Raw genomic sequence first — 18,495 nt, forward strand, 5'->3', positions numbered from 1 at the left:
GCAACATCACACTAAAAACTAATATGGACATTGTAGTCTATAATCAACTGCTATTCCATCCACAACCAACCTTCGATGATGGGGGAACCCACGTTGGGTTGTTCCACGGTATCGGCAAAGCTGGGAAAGAAGGGTTTTGCTGCAGGGTTAAGGCCAGATGTTGGCGTTCCGAGTGAGACCATAGATGGGCAGGAGGAGGGGCTAACGCTTGGAGAGTCTTGCGTAGGTATTTTTTTTGCCGCCGAGCTGGTAGGACTCTTCATAGATGATGAAGACGAAGAGCGAGACTTCTTGGATTGCTTCTTGTCTGACTGCTCGCTTTTCGGTTCTTTGGCTTCCTGCGCTGTGGTTTTGGGGGAGCGGAGTGGGGCTGGGGAAGGGGTGTCGAAAACCAAGCCCAAAGTGCTCACGTCGCCGAAATCAAACGGCTCGCTGTTGCTGCTAGCGTGCGAGTTGTTCAAGACCCACGAGGCGTCGGATGGTGAAAGGGGCGGGGCCGATGCAAACACCTCGCCGTTTGCCGAAAGGGCGGAGCCTGGCTGGGATGAAGGGCTGAAAGCTGAAGTGTCCACCTCGGGGATGCTCTGCTTAACGGGCTCTTGGAAGGAACTCGTTTCAAACATCCCACTATCGACCATGTCGCCCGAGCTGACGTTTTCGGTATCGATCAGCATTTCGAATGGATCACCGGGACTCGCCGCCACGGGGAAGGGGTCAACTGGCCCAGAGGAGGGCATCGTGAACGGAGCTGCTGTAGCTTTCAGCTCGCTGTTCAAGACGAGTGGACTTGCAGGAACTAATACTTCATGGGAGAACGACGACGGCATGAGGTCATCTTCTGGAAAGTTCTCCTCTTTCCAAGGGGTCTGGCTGGTATTTATGTCAGCAAAGGAGACGTCCATGCTTGCTAGAGTTGAACTTCCAAGATCCTTCATAGCTTCTTGGGTGATTTTCCCCGCGGATGAAGTGGCAAATGACTCCGGAGACACTTCCCATTCTTCTGGAATCTTCTTCCTGCTTTTGCCCTTCTTACCTCGCCCTCCGCTTTTCCAAATTTGCTCCTCCCATCCATCCCCGCTATCTCGTTTGGGTTCGGGCTTTTGGTAGAACAAGTCCGCTGAGGGAACGCTTTCTCCATGCGCTTCAAGGTGACCTTTGCTTTCCAAGTGTTCAGAAGAGCCCTCGTCTTTCTGTCTCCTTTTCTTCTTTTTCTTGTGTTTTCTGTCCGATTCTTCTGCGTCCCTTTCGTCACCTCCGGCGTAAGGTGTGTTTTCTCTGCCGGGCAAGGTCTTAGGGGTGTCATCGCGAATCATTGCGAGATTGTTAGCATGACGACTGATCACAGAGGTGACACTGGGGGTGAAAGGGAGGTCTGATGATAGGCAGGCAATCGGGTCTGGCCAGCAGTCACCTAAGGCACCTTGTTGTGGGTGGAGAGGGGAAGAGTGTAAGGTTTGCGCTTGTTAGGTTGGGGATAAAAATAACTTTGTTCTCCCCGACAAGTTTACAATCATAAGCAACATAAAAACTTCATTGCAATACATGAAATTATAATTTTGCTTTGTTCTTGGGGAAATCCGTCAACATTTTAAAACCACGATAAAACCAATTTGCATTTCTTTCAAAACAAATAAGTTGAACTCGTTTTTGTTACCCTTAGCTCCAGTGCACAGACACACACTCATTTAATACCAAAAAATGGGCCACTTGTCCAGCTCCATACTTTTCAAGGACTCTCTTGAGGGCTCTCAGTTCAAGAAGAAGCTTACACAATTCTGCTGCCTGTGCACTATAATTGGGACAAGCTGAAAAGTGTCCAGTGGGACTCAAATCATGTATACTCATTAGGTTGAAGAACAACTTGGGGGAAAAAAAAAAAGTACAAGTATCTTGATGCTATATAAAATAAAGTTAAATAATTTCAGAGCAACAATTTTGTCCGTCGTTAATCATATGGCATTTTCAACTATGGTGGTAAAATTAAAAAACAAAACGGCAGTTTCAAATGTGAGCAAAGCATGTGCTAGGTGCCAATGTGATCAAGTTGGAAGATTCTTCGTCTGCCGTTTATTCCTGTAAAGTGACCCCTGGAATAAACTTTGTTGATATTTAGCATGCAAGAGTGCAGCAGGACAGCAACTAGTGCAGAAAGCTCTCCTAAGTAGGATAAATACATAGCCAAGAATGTAAACACACGCAGGCAGTACTAGAGGCGACTGCAAAGTTGGACACTGTATATATGACAGCACCACATGTGAATCGACCTCAAGGCTGATGATTGAATCTGATTCGGTGTGCGTGCGATAGGAAGAAGCTCTCGAAGACAGACAGTTGATGTGCGTAATGCCTCCAGTGGAGCAAACATGTTTGTTATGATACATCAGAAATAAAAGTAGTACGAGGTTCATCTCGCTAGTGAAATGTTCGAGTAAATCTGCACGTGTTACCTGCTGTCAGATCCAGCGGGCTGCGAGGAGCTTGCGGTTCAGGCTGCATGGGGCTGTGCGCCACTTTGGGGGCCTCGGACCCCGTTGAGGGTTGCAGAGGATCCGCGATACTAGGAGGCTTGTCTGCGGTAAAAGCTGCAGGGCCACCTTCCATATTCAAACCTGGGCCTGCAGGCTGGGAGAAACCTGAGAAAGAAGAAATATAAAACGTGAAAAAAAAATTCTGACTGATTTATGAATGTGCAAAAAAATCAGCAATGCAAATCATAAGGACTGAGGAGAGAAATATTCTGGTGAACAAAAACATTAAGTGTGTTGAAGCCCGGAGCTGTGATTCAGGGGCCAAGGGACGCCAAGTCTCATCAAAGCAACGGTGACATCGGAGTGGAGTACGTAGATGTTGGCTTGGTGAAAAGCATGACTCAGCCTCAGAGCATACAATGTTTGCCATCGCGTGTTTGTTTATACTGTATAGCAAACCACATGGCAATTATCTTGTTGGCATTTGTCTGCTTAAAAAAAAAAAAAATGACTTAATGAGACATCAGGCTTCTTCCAAATGTGGATGAATAAAAAAAAAAAGCTCAATATTTGTAAGTTAAAATGATAAATTATTGATTAATTTGAACAAATTCTAAGACGCACGTGTAGAAAACCTGAAAATAATCCCGTCAGGCTTAAATGTATTATTTGGAAAGGGTTGGTTAGAGGGTCTGAGTAACCTCCCGTGGAGGCTGACAGGAAAGGGTAGCCATCACAAGTCAGAAGAACAAAAAGAGAGGAGGAAGAAGGGAGCGGATGAAAGAGGAGGGAGAGGAAAGCAAAATAAACAACAACAGTAATTGTATTAAAAAAAAAGTCAACCAATGCTAATGCATCATGAACAGTAAATTCTCAAAAATGTTAATTCCAAGGGACTACAAAACATCGAGAGATTTTTTTTCCATTATTATCAAATCTTTCTTTCATACCAGATAAGAAGTCTGCTGCCAAGAACTGCTGCGGATCAACTTTAAGTGCCTGCCCGTCTCCTCGATGCTCTGGGAGCGACATTGATGTCTGCCCCCCTGTGGTCACTTTACAACCTGCAGTAACACACACAAAAATAAAACATAGAAATAAGTGCATGCTTTTATCTAAATGAACACTTGGCGTCACGGCATTTAGAAAAATCCGAACCGTCATGTACCCAAACTCTCACCTGGCGAACGGTCTCCCAAATGATGTTCCATTTAACTGATTGTTCAGGGATATTTCTTATATGCGGGTGACTGCCTTTGTCTCTGTCCTCACTGCAGCCTCAGCTGACTGAGCTACTAACACTTTGAACCCCCGGTCGCATGTACACGCGCACACACACCAAAAAAAAAAAAAAAAAAAAGAAAACAAGAGTGCTATTGCAGTCAGGGCGTCTGGGTTGGGTGTGACGTCCCGGGTCGCTACCACTAGTACCTCCCCTTGTCTCCCTGACTAGTAAATGCCCTTCAACTCCATCTATGGGTTCCGACTGGACTGAGGGGATGAGCTTTTATTTCACGAAACGATACAAGATGATCAATTTGACTGTCCAGAGAAGAGGAAGGAACGAAGGGTGTCGGGGGAACGATGGAGCGGACTACATTATCCTCTAACAACATGTTATTGGGGATTTTAAGAATGAGAATCCGCAGGAAGGACGTTCATGAAGGGAGGAGGGCAGAAAGGAGAAGGAGGGAGGCGCCAATGGCAATTCTCTCGCAGCAGCATCCACAGGATGACAGTGAGGCGAACAGACAAGATGCCAACCAAAGTCACAAACACTTCCCACATGCAGACTTGCAAAGCAGCCATTGTATTGTTTACCTCAACAAAAAAAGGCAAGAAGCTTATTGGACAGGGTTGATAATTAATTCCGAAAAAGTGTATCCTGTAGATTTCAAATGAATGTGTCTTTCTAGGAAGAGGAGAATTATTTGGCGAGATAAGAGTGAGCAATCTATGAAATCATTGAAGTGGAAAGATGGCGGGAAGCAGGCGGATGCTGAGCTGTCTGACTTGTTGACATCACGCTCGACCATTTTGGAAAAAAAACATTGAGAAAATGCCTCATATATATACTGCTGGGTTGCTAGATTGAGAATCAAATTGATTTCTAAAATCCAAACTTTTTTTCACTTTAGACTGAATCCCTCCTGTCTACTCAACAAAACTGTCCCCATAAGGCAGATCACGCTTATTATAGCAAACCTCGGAAGCAGTCAAGCTCTTTCCATCCCAGATTCAGGATGGTGCACCACAACGATATAATGGGGAATAAGCCGGCAGGATAGTTGGATGTCCTCCAACTGACCCCAGTCTCACCCTGCTCTCGCTTTTGGACCTTGTCAGGGTCGCCACCGCACCACAGGCACATTGTGATGCTTCATCTGAGACAGACTGGCGACTCTTTTGGATCCAATCCAAAACACAAATCCGAAATTATTCTAATACCGATTCATAATTTGGATTATTTTTCAAAATCATTCACCTCCTACCGCAATTATGAATACACCACATCAAAATACTTAATGAGGTCATTTGATGAAAGTTAATATTTTTTTTCTGATGCTAAGCAAAATCCGAACACAGCTAAATCGTTACCTGCTAGATTAAGAAATCAAAGCTTGGCCTAATTATACCTAATCTGGTCAAATTTAGCTCAACCTTTTTTGGGAGTTGCTCCCGCTGAGGCACATTGGGTTTGATATAAAGTACTGCCATATTTAATTAATACCTAAACTGGAATTGCACACTCCATGGCTAAACCCAAGGAAGCAGTGCAGCGGTGGATGAAAGTATTTGTGACGACACTATTCAGGTTTGTGTGTGTTGGAGAGGGCGGACATCATTTAACGAGACAAGAAATGACACAATGAACCCTGCGTAGTTGAACTGCCTGTGGTTCCAGGCATTTGACACAATACGGCAAAAAATAAATAAATAATAGAGCTGCTGCAAGCGGTGTCAGTTAACTGCGACAACGTTAGCGCACTTTTAATGAAGATCTTCTCGAGGTGAACTTGTCAAATCACCGATTGCGTGACGAGGTGTTGATCACGTTGTGCGCTGATTGAGCTGACAAAGCAATGTTCCTGTCCTCATTATCATTTTAAGATCAGTATTGACTTGCAAGAAACCATTGCATGCAATTCAAGCCTATGACAAGAAACTTAACCGAAACTGGCAAACAGCATGAACCATGCCTCTAGCATCATGCGTGCTGGGATGAGATCTTGTCATACCCAATGCGTTTCCTAAAAAGCCAAAATAATGTGCATGCGCCTCCGGCATTGAAACATCACAATATCGTTGACGTCTTTGAATTAAAACTCGATTTTTCCTCGAGAAGGAAGGTGCGAAGGATATGACAGCTCGTGTGGCTTTTCTATGAATTCAAAGAACTGTCAATCAATACACAATTAGGAAAATAGGAATGTGGCAAGAGAATGTTTGAGTGTCAGAATAAAGTGATGTAAGACTCTTCGATCCCCATAGGAAAAAAAAAAATCAATGATGTTTATGGATTATTAATGCCAAGATCTGTTCAGTGTGGAATTTTATGGTAATGTAGTCCTCTTGCTGAAAATAAAAACATCCTCAAAAATCCATCTAAAGCTTTGCATTGAGTGTTCATCTCAAAGCTATTAAAATGTTTATACCTTTTGGGGACACTAGATAGGAGCAAAAAGAAAGCCAGGCTTTTTCGATTTAAACCCACACATATCATGCGTGTGACAGACGAAAAGTATTCTGTCAAAAGAGAGACCACTTCATAAAAGGCGGCTTTAGGTTTTGTTTTTTTCCTTTCCCCCTGAGCTTGAGGATTAAACCTCCATATTAAAGACAGATTCATCCAGCAATTTGTACCAAATCACTTCAAGTCACTCAGAACTATACAGACGATGTGCTGAACCAAAAAAAGTTGCATTGTAATTCAGTCAAATCTGACATTAGAGAAAAAGTTAAGCGGTAGAATGATTTAAAAGAACAATACCAAAGCCAAGGTAAGTGTTAGGTTAGTTTATTAGCACAATATGTGAGCAAACAAAGTGTATGAAAGGGTTCGATACCCAACTGAATCAAAATTGGACCGCTCGTGCACACACGACAGAAGTGGAATGCGCTTGTCTCCAAATCATGTCTTTCAAGACTCATTTATTTCGAGCAATCGTATGTTCAGGTTTTTGAGGTGCCTGATTGGTTAACACTGGAATCAGGACAGCCAATCAATATAGCTAAATATAGCAAAGGAAAGCCCGATATCCATCAAGCTGCGTTGTGACTTTCCATATTAAGTACACCCAAAATGCTAAACTGGCACTGATAAGTGGAATTAATTATTATTATAACACCACAATTGACATTAGTTAGTCGAGTTAGTGTAATTTATTTACCAGGCTGTTTCTAGTTTCCAGTGCCAAACAATTGCAATACGGTTTCTGGAAAATAATGAAGAGTCGATACAGTGTTTTAAAAAAATAAAGGGAAAGACTCATGAAGGAATGACTAAGACAAAAAAGAAGCCTGAAATCTCCATTAACATTCTTCATTCTTCCTGATTGTCAAATGATTAAAGCAGAATTGATTCGAGTCAGAAATCACACTAGTCCAAAGGAAGGAACGACTAGGGTAACAATTTACGGAAAGGTAATCAACACAAGCGGGATAAAATAAACACGTTGACAGAAGCATAAATAATCAGTCAGTAGGGATATTTATATACACATACTCCATCCAACACACACGTGTGTGCGAAACAGCCTGGCGACCGACCGGGTGTTGACAGATGAGTCTCACAGCACGGCTGAATCAGTTTGAAAGCTTTCAGACACGCCTTTGAGCATAGTTGCGCATGTGTGTGTGTTTGCTCGGTTAAGAATATGTCCGCGATTGGGGGGAATGGGTTCATTGTGGCTGACTTGATCAAATGGGGACAAATACCGTGTCGGTAAAGTTTAGTTGGGATTATGCAAGTAGACGTGAAGATTATGGCTGGTGTGTGTGTCTCCATGTGTCAGACTTAAGTTGATTTGCAACAAGGCCTCCTGCCTTTAGCTGACGAGAGTGATATGGACAAGAGAACATTTCGCTGGGGACAGAGGAAATAAATAAGGCAAGAACCCGCCCCCGACCTCCTAAAAAAAAAAAAAATGCTTCAAATCAGACTGACTGCGAGTCCAAAACATCCCGAGAAACACAACTTGTTATTTGGAGGAACATTGTGTGCTGAAAAGGACAAGTTAGTCTTCCCAGAATATTATATCAGCACTGATTTATTTTTTTCCATGTGACGTGATGGAATTAGAAGTGTTAGTGGAGAAGACAAACAGGACTGCATGACACCTTCTTGTGATGCAAAGTTTCAAATTCGCATTGCTCAATTGATTTTTGAGGGCCTTTTAATTTTTTACAAACGTCTCATTCCGCCTGCTCTTGATTTGCACCTCGCTTTCATACACGCTATTTAAAGAAGCAAAATCAGCCGGTGTGAATTGTCTCGGGTTTGATCAATCAGGAGTTTGTGCTTGTTTTCGCACAAGCAAACTTTCACGATAGTAAACGAAGCCTGACTGTGCAACTATATTCGGTGGTGTTCCATTTTGTGAACATTAAACTTGACGAAAGGAAGACATTGATCGGCTAGGATAGCGTTTGTGTAAAATGTTGCAGAGGGAAATAGGTGCTTCGAAGCAGAAACCGTTGATGGGCAGTCAGTGTGGCGATGAAGGCGGGATCTAGTCCTCTGAAGCATTAGGGATTGTAGAGAGAGAGGGAAAAAAAGGGATTGGGAAAGCAAAGAATTTGTAATGGCAGCAGATGGAAAAAAAAAAAGAATTGAAATGTTAAAAGGGAAATAATATAAAAGCAGGATGAATTACGAAAAAATGGATGTCAAAGTAGGGTAAGAAGGGAATAGAGGGGAAAAGGAAAGAAAGCAATTAGTCACAAATTCAACAGTCAATAAATAAAATGAAATTATAAACACATATATATTTATATTTGAAATATTTTGGCTAACCGACAGTCAATCAGCAGCGACACGCATCTCAACATGCACGGCTGTACTTGCTCTGCTAAGTATAGAAGAAAAAAATGAAGCTTTAAATTTGCTTCATGAACCAGTTGTGATAATAAAGAAGAAACTCAAGAGAGTCAGCCCAATGTTGAACAAACAGCGCCATCTACAGGAGTAAAAAAACAACTGGTTCATGAAGCAAATCTGAAGTTTCACTTGCCATCACTACAGCTAATTCATTTTACGTTCTCAGCTCCTCACTTGACGAACAAATGACATCCCTAGAGAATACCTAGACAAGCCCAGATACCTTTGAGTCCATGCATGACTTAAAAAAATCCAAACTCAAATATCACTCACGCAATCTGTGGGATCTGCTTGGTAAATGTGGATTAATGACCTTCAAATTCTATCATAACATGCAGAAATACCGCTTGGTAACCATGGTGACACAAGCTGCCCATTCCATCATGCCATGCAAAGCAGCAAGAGACGACAGGCAGGCGACTTAACATGCACAACACAGTCACCGACATCTATCCCGACTGAGGCACCCACGAGCCTTATGTACCAAAAACACAGAAAGGCAGCGAGGAGGTCCTAAAGTCACAAATCAGCTTAGCTTAACAGTTCACGTTTTATTTTTTTTTGCTTTCGGGCTCATTACTCATTATTTCATCAGTCTCAAGTGTAAACTGTCATATGAAAATGTGTCTCTTATTTATTCTAATTTGCATAAACGGGGAGTTAAGTGAGCTGCAAGTGGTTTGTAACAACCGTTCTGATTGGTCCTGCTTAGTTGTTAAACGTAAATTTGAGATACAATTAAATAAATAAATAAAAGTCAGACTATGGCCATAATTAGCATTTGCAGATGAGAGAATAACCGCAAGAATTTAATTTGGGAATTGTGGGATCTCTCTTACCGGGCTTTTGCACCCCCTGAGCTTTCTCGTCTCCATTTTCCAATGCTGTACCTGTGTGTGCACAAATACACATACACGGAAGCACACAAAAAAAGCAAAGACATTACCATCCATTGGATTACTAGGGGCTGGACGATTAAAAAGTAAAGATCAACAAATATGCCCGAATCTAATAAAGAGGAAAAACTGACCGGGAAACCACAAGTCTTATAAAAATGGGACCTCTTGACAGTCACTGGGCACAACTCCTATTAATACCACATGGAGCAAATACATTGGCTGGTCGTGGGATGCAAGAAGAAGATGAGAAGCTTGCCAGGTCACTGCACTTGCTTTATCTTCCATGTCCGTACGACTCAGAACGAGTCAAACAGGCCGTGAGTCAAAAATAGCAGAATAAATGTAAACAAGGACAGGTGTCGCGTTACAAATTTTTTTTAGCATCTCTGTTTGATTTCAACCCTGGTGACTCGGTAGAGCAGATTACAAGGCAATAAAATAATATTAATTGGGGCATATGTTTTAAAATGAATAATCTACACAATCAAAAAGCAAATCATCAGTATTTGACATCCTCTTTTATAAAGTGAGTTATTAACATACAAATGAATATATTCAAGTGGTAAGGGAATATTTTTAAAACCATACTGCTGGAAAAATTCAAATAAAATGTGCAACCACACGTTTTCAACTGCGACATGAAGTAGATGAAAACCCATGCATGAGAAAAACACAAGGCTCCAAATGCATGTGGCACTCATACATCCGAGATACTATGAGTGCATATGAATAAACACGGATATTTATAGCAGTGTGCAAAAAAAAAACCTGTCTTTTAAAAGAAAAAAAACAAAAGGGTGCTTTCAACATCCAACTTGCCCACAGACAGAGAGGACAATAACAAGCAGACTGCCTCACCCTGCATGTCAGCACGTCTGCATTTGTCCAAATGTGCAAAGCGTGCCAGAGCTGATCACTGGCAACACCACCCACAGCCTGTCCCGTAGCTGGCTGTCACTGACCAGTGCCCATACACAGTCTGACTGTCTGACCCGAGCGTCTGAGGAGCCACAACAGCTCTGAGAGCTGAGTCATCGCTGCCCGCTTGAACTGTCACTTGTTTTATTTGGAAGCCTGTATCCACCTTGCAACAGCTATTCATATTCAATTCGAAGCCATTCTAGAAGCATCAGCCACCTAACATAGAATAATTTTGCAGGGTCAAAACTTGACCTATGACCTATTGTAATCAAATTTTACCAGCAAGCTAGTTTATTCAACGTGGTGGCCCCTCGTCTGTTTCTCCTCAGACCATACGCCCGGTGGCTGAATGACATCCGAGCGGATCCAAAATGGCAGCTGCCAGCTAGGGTCCGGCGATGCCCTGATACCATCCGTCATTTGAGGGCATCTGCGCTTTATACGGTATTACATAAAAGAAAATATTATGCTTGTGCAGACTCAAGGATTTTAAAGGAGTCAGAGAACGGTCATTGTTTACAAAAAATGGGTTAACAAAGATAAACATGCAGTAGTGTCGTTAAAGGAGCAAGCAAATATGGAAAAATAGAATAATAGTCGAACAATAACGTGAGCAGAAATGAAAAAAAAAAATCTGATAAATGTGTACAATGGTGTTGATGTTTAAAATAAAATTGCTTGTAAAAACACCCACCATGCAAAACGAACTCACTCACCTGCATCATCGTTGTCCAGCAAAGGGATGTAGTCCGTCTTGCCAACGGTCTCCCCGATTTGATCATCGAAGGTCTCCGCCTCCAATTGAGCCACGAAATCCCTCTCCACCCGGCTTTCCGGACCTTGCTGCGGAGCACTGTCCACCAGAGCGTCGCTTAGACTCAAGTCTAACTCCGCCATGGCTGAAGATAAGAAACAAAACCATTAATTCCATTCAGAAACTCACAATCTGGAATTACAAACTTCGACACTAACAGAAAGCGAGTTCAACCTGTTCGTACATCTTGCATGATCTCATCTGTTTCGAGTTGCTTGACTGCAGTCATGTTGACGTTCTCGTATTATATACACAAAACCCAGTGAGCTGTAGCAGCTTCGGTTTATTAAACGGAATTTGCATCTTCAATGAGCCCGAAACTTGTGTGTCTTTCCTGTTACCAAATGTTATGTTAAAACAATAACAAAATATTACCATCAAATAGATGAGATAGATTTTTCCTGAGTCACATTGTGTCATCTTCCAAATATAATGGTACCAGCTGGCCGCTTCACTTTCCTGCTCAGCGACTGTCTGTATTTATCCGATCAAGAACCTTCCTATCTTCCCGACATTGCCCTTCACCTCTGAAGTTAACCTCACGCAAAACCGACCTCGTTGAAATAGGACACTCATTGTCATTCCAAGCAGAGCGTGAGCCGAGTTGTTGCACTGGGGATTACATCTGCTACCAAAAATGCAAATCCTAAAATAATTGATAAAAAAAATGTTTTTCACCCAAGAGGGTGTCAAAAACAAGGCCGCTAAACCAGAACTACAACCCTGCAGCCCCATCTTGTGGATTACCGACTCACTACATATTTCTTACGCCATGAAATGCTTTAAATTCCTTTTGGCATTCAGTGGCTGAGCCAAAACCAGACCCGGAGTATCATAACCACGCCTATCATAACCAGCCCCCATCCCCCTCCGGCTGCATCGGGCAGGCAGGGTGTGTCGCAGGAAGACTGCTGCAAACTGGCTCCACCACAACGACCATACTCGTCGGAAACTGCCCTCGTTACCATTTTTAACATGCCAACATCACCAGTGTGTGGTTTTGTAGAGGGGGGGGGGGGTGATACTATTTAATCTAACAAAATTTTGATATGTGATACAGTGTATAAATCTTTTTTTCTTTTTCTTGAATAATGTTTTTGTTGGTGGCCCCATCCTGCTCACAGCTTTGGTGTGGCCACTCGGAAACAATCTGGATTCAGCAAAGGAAGGAAATCGATGAAAAAGGCACTTTCCACTTTCCATTGTGTTGTCTGCATCAGAAATGTGTGTGTGTGTTTGCGAGTGTGTCTGCGCATGCGTTTGTGGATTACTCCTGTGCAGTTGAGTGTGTGTGAGGTTTTGGCTCGTTTTCGTTCATGGGAGCGCGAGCCAGAAAAAGCTGAGGTGAAGGTTAAGCTGCTTTTTAATCTGCTTCCCAACACATCTCTGTATTGTATGTAAACACAAACACACCCAAACAAGTACAGATAAATTCAATTAAGATCATGATTTGATTTGATGATCATGAACACTAACAATAGATTTGATATTTAATTTGATCACGATAAATGTTTTCCTGAAAATGCACAACATAATGAAAAGCTGCAATAATATAATAATTTGCTGTAAATTAAGAATTTTCACCTTCAATCACAACACGATGAAGAGAGACCGTGTCGATATGCAAGGAATAATTAGATGTGTGGTGTGACCTCCATATATGTTTACTACACAAAAGGGTGGGGATAGTGAGTCTCCTAGGACTGTTAACTTGACACTTTGGTCATCATGGTTGGCAGCGTTCCACCTTGGTTACGCCTTTACTAGACTTCTGGAAGATGGCTGACTTACACCGATTCATGTCAAAAATTGTTCGTGTCAATCCTTCAGCGTCAGGAACTTTCTTGCAGGATTGGAACACTCCACTGTTAACAGTTGAGCATGCAGAAAAAAAAAAAATATGGGGCAGAACCATTTTTATAACCTATAATTATGAGAGCTAGCATGGCCAAAGCATCGGCGTATAATTGCGACATAACTGGTTCGTGGTTGACGATGCCAGGACAATCAACTCTCGAGGTTTATGTGAAAAGTAAAAAAAATAATAGTAAATAAATAAAATCAATGAAAATAATAACAAAAAAATACATTAAAATTTAAATAAAGAAATATTTCTCATCTAATTTCTAGATCAGTTATCCCACGCAGGATATAAAGTGATTTTGGACAATTAAACGTCAACATTGTATTTTCCCAGCCAATTCTTGTGTGCTAAAGTTCATGCTGAGAAAAGCATTCCGAGTTGCGCATGCAGCATGAACCTTGTTCGCTTAGGTCATGAAAGCAAATGGGGGCAGGGAAGAAACAAGACACTGTCATGTGATACCTGCTCACACCACGTAAATCACAACCCCATGCAGGCCAATCGGGGAACCTCCAACTGTCATCCCATTAAGACCGACTTACTTACCAAAATACCTTCTAACTTTAAAAGGGAATGATTTGCAAAGCCAAGGTGAAATTAAGCACATTTTCTTGACAGGAAAATTGCAATAATTCAAAACCACCATTAAAAAAAAAAAGCCCTTGCTAAGATTTTCTTTACGTCTAAAATGTCCATGCATTCATCACAGCGATGTTACGAAGATGCTATCGCTAACATTCCATGTAGGTCAGTCACCGTGGCTCACAATCACAGCTTTGTCAACACACATTCATCCACACACAAATTGTATGTAAGGTAGGAATCCCAGACTTTTTAAATAAGTGTCTAATATTCTAGAATTTCTAGATCTATTTCTGATCATGAATAGTCTGTTGTTATAAAGGACCACTGACACAATATCCTATATTGTGAAAAAATAATTCAGTTTCCTACTTTTCAATAACACTACTTAACAGTGTCCTGAAATGTGACACACCCAAACCCGAAAAATATTCTCGATAGTACGCACTTCTCTCATTTCACGTGCACAAGGAAGCTGACAATCAAGAACCTTCAAAATTACTAAGTGGGGGGTGGCATGCTAGGCATCAGGCTCTGCAACTACTTGGACTGCAACAAATGATGAAACTTGCAACACAATGACGAAAAAAAGGCATCAACTAAGGAGACAAAGACAACGCCTGCAGGGCTCGTGCTTGTTATCCAATGCTGGGAGTGGCGCGGTGCCTCAAGGAGAGAAGACAGACTTGTGGTGTAATTAGTCTCATAAGACCAAAGATGGGAACTCCGGTTCCGGAAAGTCAAAACCCTGCCACAGTTTGGTTTTATCCACAGGTGCTTGGACTCAACCAAAAAGTTAGAAGTCACATGGAAAACCGAATTTCACGTCGCGACCTGTTATGAGTTTGACGTTAACAATTTAATTGAATTGAACTGAATGAAGGAGGTCGCACACACCTTTGGAAGCTTGTTACGTAATAGAGGATAAAGTGTGTGATGTTAAAGCTTCTAAGAAGCGGAGAATCCAAATTTAATGATTTAATCTCTTAAGGATAACTACACTAAAGGTTCAATAAAAAGTCAGAAGCTTCTGTAATTAGTACGGTTTGAGAACCAGAATCAGAAAGCAGAACCAGGATTGGTTAATGTGGAATAATTTAAGTTGGACCATAAGGCAGCATCAAAAAATGATGATGATAATTCTTTAATGTGACTCTAAGAAATAGAAGTGCAGAAAGTTGTTTTTTTTTCCACAAAACTCAAGTACAAGAATATACCACTAACATCAATAATTTAACAGTAAGTCTAGTCTAACTGTACATCAAGCATACATAAATCATAATATTACAATATGCAGATTAATAATGCAAAGTGTCTATATTTGAGATTTAAACAGGTCCACAACTAGTTTAAAGTGTTTTAAAAACAGTTATGAGAAAATCGCAACAATTAACATGTTGCATTTTTAATCAGTGACGCCATCAATTTTTATGATGATTTAATTTTTTTCCTAATCAGGAGCGATTATACCAGTGTGAACGTGCATAAGTGTGAAATTGTAAATTACACAGAATTCCAAACACGTGTATTATCCAGAACTTGATACTATTCGAGTCCTTGTGTGATCAGATTGACAGGTAGACTTGTTCTCCCGTCCCCTCCTGATTGCCCCCCCCCCTCCCCCCTCCGCTTCCGAAAAGGAGACACAGTGATGAATGAATTGGCTGTATAACCACAATGGTTTCAGCTCAACACAAAGTATCTCTTTGGGAACTATGCCCCATTGTTGCCTGGCCGGGGTTAACACATTGCACTGGAATGCATCGCAGCGCAAACACACACACACACAGAGGTCAATCCAAAACAAACAGCAAGCGGAAACATGGAAATACCTTGAAGTATTCACATTATTTTCATACAAAAAGCATTTAATAACAGTAAGTTAGCTCTGAAATAAGAACACCATTTTAATAATGACTAATAATGCAATAATACAATTAATATATGACTTTCACGTGACAGAAGATAAATCTTGTGCACTGATTTGAAAATTTGGTCAAGCACTAAATATCTACTCGAAATGGATAAAGACAATGTTCCCATTGAACGGCTTAAGTGCGTCCCTCCTTCAACCTTTCCGTGCCCCTGAGTGCCAAGTGACCCCACATTTAGTTCCAAGTCCCGGCAGGGCAGATAACAGCGGCCAAGCCCGAATGCTGACACTCTGATCCAGCTGCTGCTGCTGTTGTTGTTGTAAATGCGGATTACATTGGGAGCGTTTCACCCAGCGCCCTCACACTCCTCTTTGCCATCCATCCATCCATCCCTCCATCATTTCATTCAGTCAATCTGTAGATGTCACGCAATCTCAAGAGTTCAAACATGGGCTGTTGACAAATATAAACACACAACAACATCAGACACATCTGTCTTTTGGGCTGCTTTGGAGATAATGCCCTGTCAAGAACCAAAATCCTATTTTTAATCAACCATTATATATTTCATTAGAATGCTGGGCAAATATGGACTTTAAAATTCAAATTGCCCGCATTGTTTGAAAGTACACAAGAAGTTATTCATAAAGGTCAGTTAGTTCAATAACTTGGGGGATCAACAAAGCCATTACCACGGTTTGCGCATTGATTAAAAAAAAATATATAAATTATGAATAATGCATATTAGAGCCAGAGATACCCATTAGTAACCTAATATAAATTCAATAAAGTGATGTCATGGAATCGATGAATCAAATAAACAAATCATCCATATTAAAATAAAAAAAATAATGGACTAAGAAGCATCCGCATCAACCCTTCTGGAGAAAGCCACATATTTAATATTCCATAACAACTGTGAAGTATCTGAGGTTGGCAAGGAGATGCAGAATACTCAACATGACCGACAAAAGGGAAACAAATGAGCTGTCTAATTAGAACATCTTTGAGACCACAAGTACTTGTTATAGAATAATACAAATGCATACTTGAAAAATGTCACCACGATCCTTACTGCTAATACTAGTCTGTAAAATTCCCTATGATGGCAGAGAGATTAAAATCTCTTAGTCATCGAGGCCTTTTTTGGATTCTACAGGGAGTATTTAGGAAAAAAGAATTACAAATATTAGTCCGGTCAAATAAATTTCGATCCTAATCCTTCCAACATGTTCTATTAATTTGATTGGAAAATTTGAAATGATTTTTAAGATCATTTTCAGAGCCTTGGTCTAAATAGCTCATCGCATCGGGGTCTGAAGACGAAGAGTTTTATGGTGATTGGATCAAGTTCATAAGAAGTTCAGGACTTCAGATCAGTCCCACCTCTGATTCCCAACTCAGTAATCTGACACTGACAGTGGAGGATTGGCGAGTAATCTGGATAGATGGGGGAGGGAGGGAGCAAAGGAGAGTGACAATCCTCTCAGGGGTTTTTACCAAAGATTGAATCAATCATCTAATTATTGTAAATCAAGAAAATGGACAGGTCACATTCTACAATGAAGTTTTCCAAATGAATCAACTTCCTTGGGATATGAAAGTTATATGATAATTTACTGTCTAAAATTCATGTGAGTCGCCCCTCAGATTTGAGGGGAAAAAAACTGTGAGAACTACAAAACAGCATGGAATAACAAAATTTGTCATTTCCCCAAGAAGTGCTGAATAACATGAACTGTTTTATTTAAATTAGAAAGATATTGATTTTACGTTGTAGAGGATCTCATTCCTTTTAGTGATTTATTTTGTTAAAAAATGTGGAAATTTACAATCATGGAAAATAGCTGTTCTTTAAAATATTATAATAGAAGAAAAACGATTATTGCGCAGAACAGCGTGGCCAGCATACAAATTTCCTACGTTTTGAAAATAACATGAACGCACCATGTGATTTGCGTGATTCTGCCCTCCTTGTAAATCACCCTAGTTACAGTTTACTGTAAAACTTAAAAAACAAACATAATTACAGACATTGTATACTGAATGAATGCAAAGATGCAATACATCAAAAGGTGTGGCTGCAGCAGGATGACAAGGTTTCACATTTTATTTACAAGGTCAGTTTGTACTTAAAAAACCAGACCGTTCAATAACAAAGTGTTTGCACGATGAGGCGATGATGGTAGTGTTTATTTTTGTTGACTTACTTGGGGGTGCAGAAAAAAAACGTGAGAAGGCTCTTTGGCATTCACACAGTTATAAACATCCAACCTAACTCTTTCCCAGACTCAGACTGCAAATGAATGATCCACCAGAGACAGCATGACACTCAACCTCGCTTGCGTAACTTGACTGGAAGCTCACTGACATACGAGCTCCTCATCATCGGATTGACTTTTTTTTTTCACTTGCCAGCTATGCAACGCATGTGAATTGTCCAGTTTGTGTTGACTGGGGCTGGAGAGAGACAGGAAACGAAGCGGGTGCAGCTTCTAATTAACAGAAAAGGGCGCGGACATTCCAACTGCGCACTCAAACAGATAGTACGTATTTCCGACCAGCACCTGAACGCACCATTATCCTGCACACACCGTAATGTGAGATCATCCAAAATCACCGTCGTGTCATTGCTACTGACTTCAGCGACCCACCGACTAACTTTGCACGCACTCCTAACCCTGCGCAATTCTTCGTAAAGGAGGCACAGCATAAAGGTGTTATCTTTATCTTGACTCACCAATTGTTGTCTGCTTTTTGGCAGTTTGTCGGGAGACTCGGAGCGTCGCTGTCACCGCTACCGTCCGCCCACTAGAGAAAGCACTGCCCTGGCTGCAGACGAACCTGCTCGCCCATGCGGAAGCTCCGAACCAATCACAAGCTTGAAATATGATTGATTTGTCTTTCAGCCAATCGAATTCAAAGTTGTGTGCGCATGGCAAGTCAGTGGACCAATCACGGCAGCTAAATGTT

The 18,495-nt window shown here is 41.3% G+C and overlaps 1 protein-coding gene across 8 annotated transcripts in view; it reads right to left on the reverse strand.

The window, feature by feature from the left end:
• Positions 1–18,420, reverse strand: part of LOC125986149 (microtubule-associated protein 4) — a 32,026-nt gene extending 13,606 nt beyond the window's left edge. For 6 of the 8 annotated variants that reach the window (XM_049749606.2, XM_049749612.2, XM_049749611.2 and 3 more), the window contains exons 1-6: positions 18,263–18,420; positions 11,105–11,287; positions 9,408–9,458; positions 3,419–3,532; positions 2,448–2,633; positions 71–1,420 (exon numbers count right to left, since the gene is read on the reverse strand). In XM_049749606.2, the coding sequence (XP_049605563.1) occupies positions 71–1,420; positions 2,448–2,633; positions 3,419–3,532; positions 9,408–9,458; positions 11,105–11,285 (1,882 nt within the window). In that variant the 5' untranslated portion in view covers positions 11,286–11,287; positions 18,263–18,420. The remainder of the gene's footprint in view (positions 1–70; positions 1,421–2,447; positions 2,634–3,418; positions 3,533–9,407; positions 9,459–11,104; positions 11,288–18,262) is intronic. The other 2 variants (XM_049749607.2, XM_049749614.2) reach the window with 2 other exon arrangements.
• Between the last annotated feature and the right edge of the window lie 75 nt (positions 18,421–18,495).

The sequence above is a fragment of the Syngnathus scovelli genome, chromosome 18 (assembly GCF_024217435.2).
Source record: "Syngnathus scovelli strain Florida chromosome 18, RoL_Ssco_1.2, whole genome shotgun sequence".
In the NCBI taxonomy this organism is placed as follows: domain Eukaryota; kingdom Metazoa; phylum Chordata; class Actinopteri; order Syngnathiformes; family Syngnathidae; genus Syngnathus; species Syngnathus scovelli.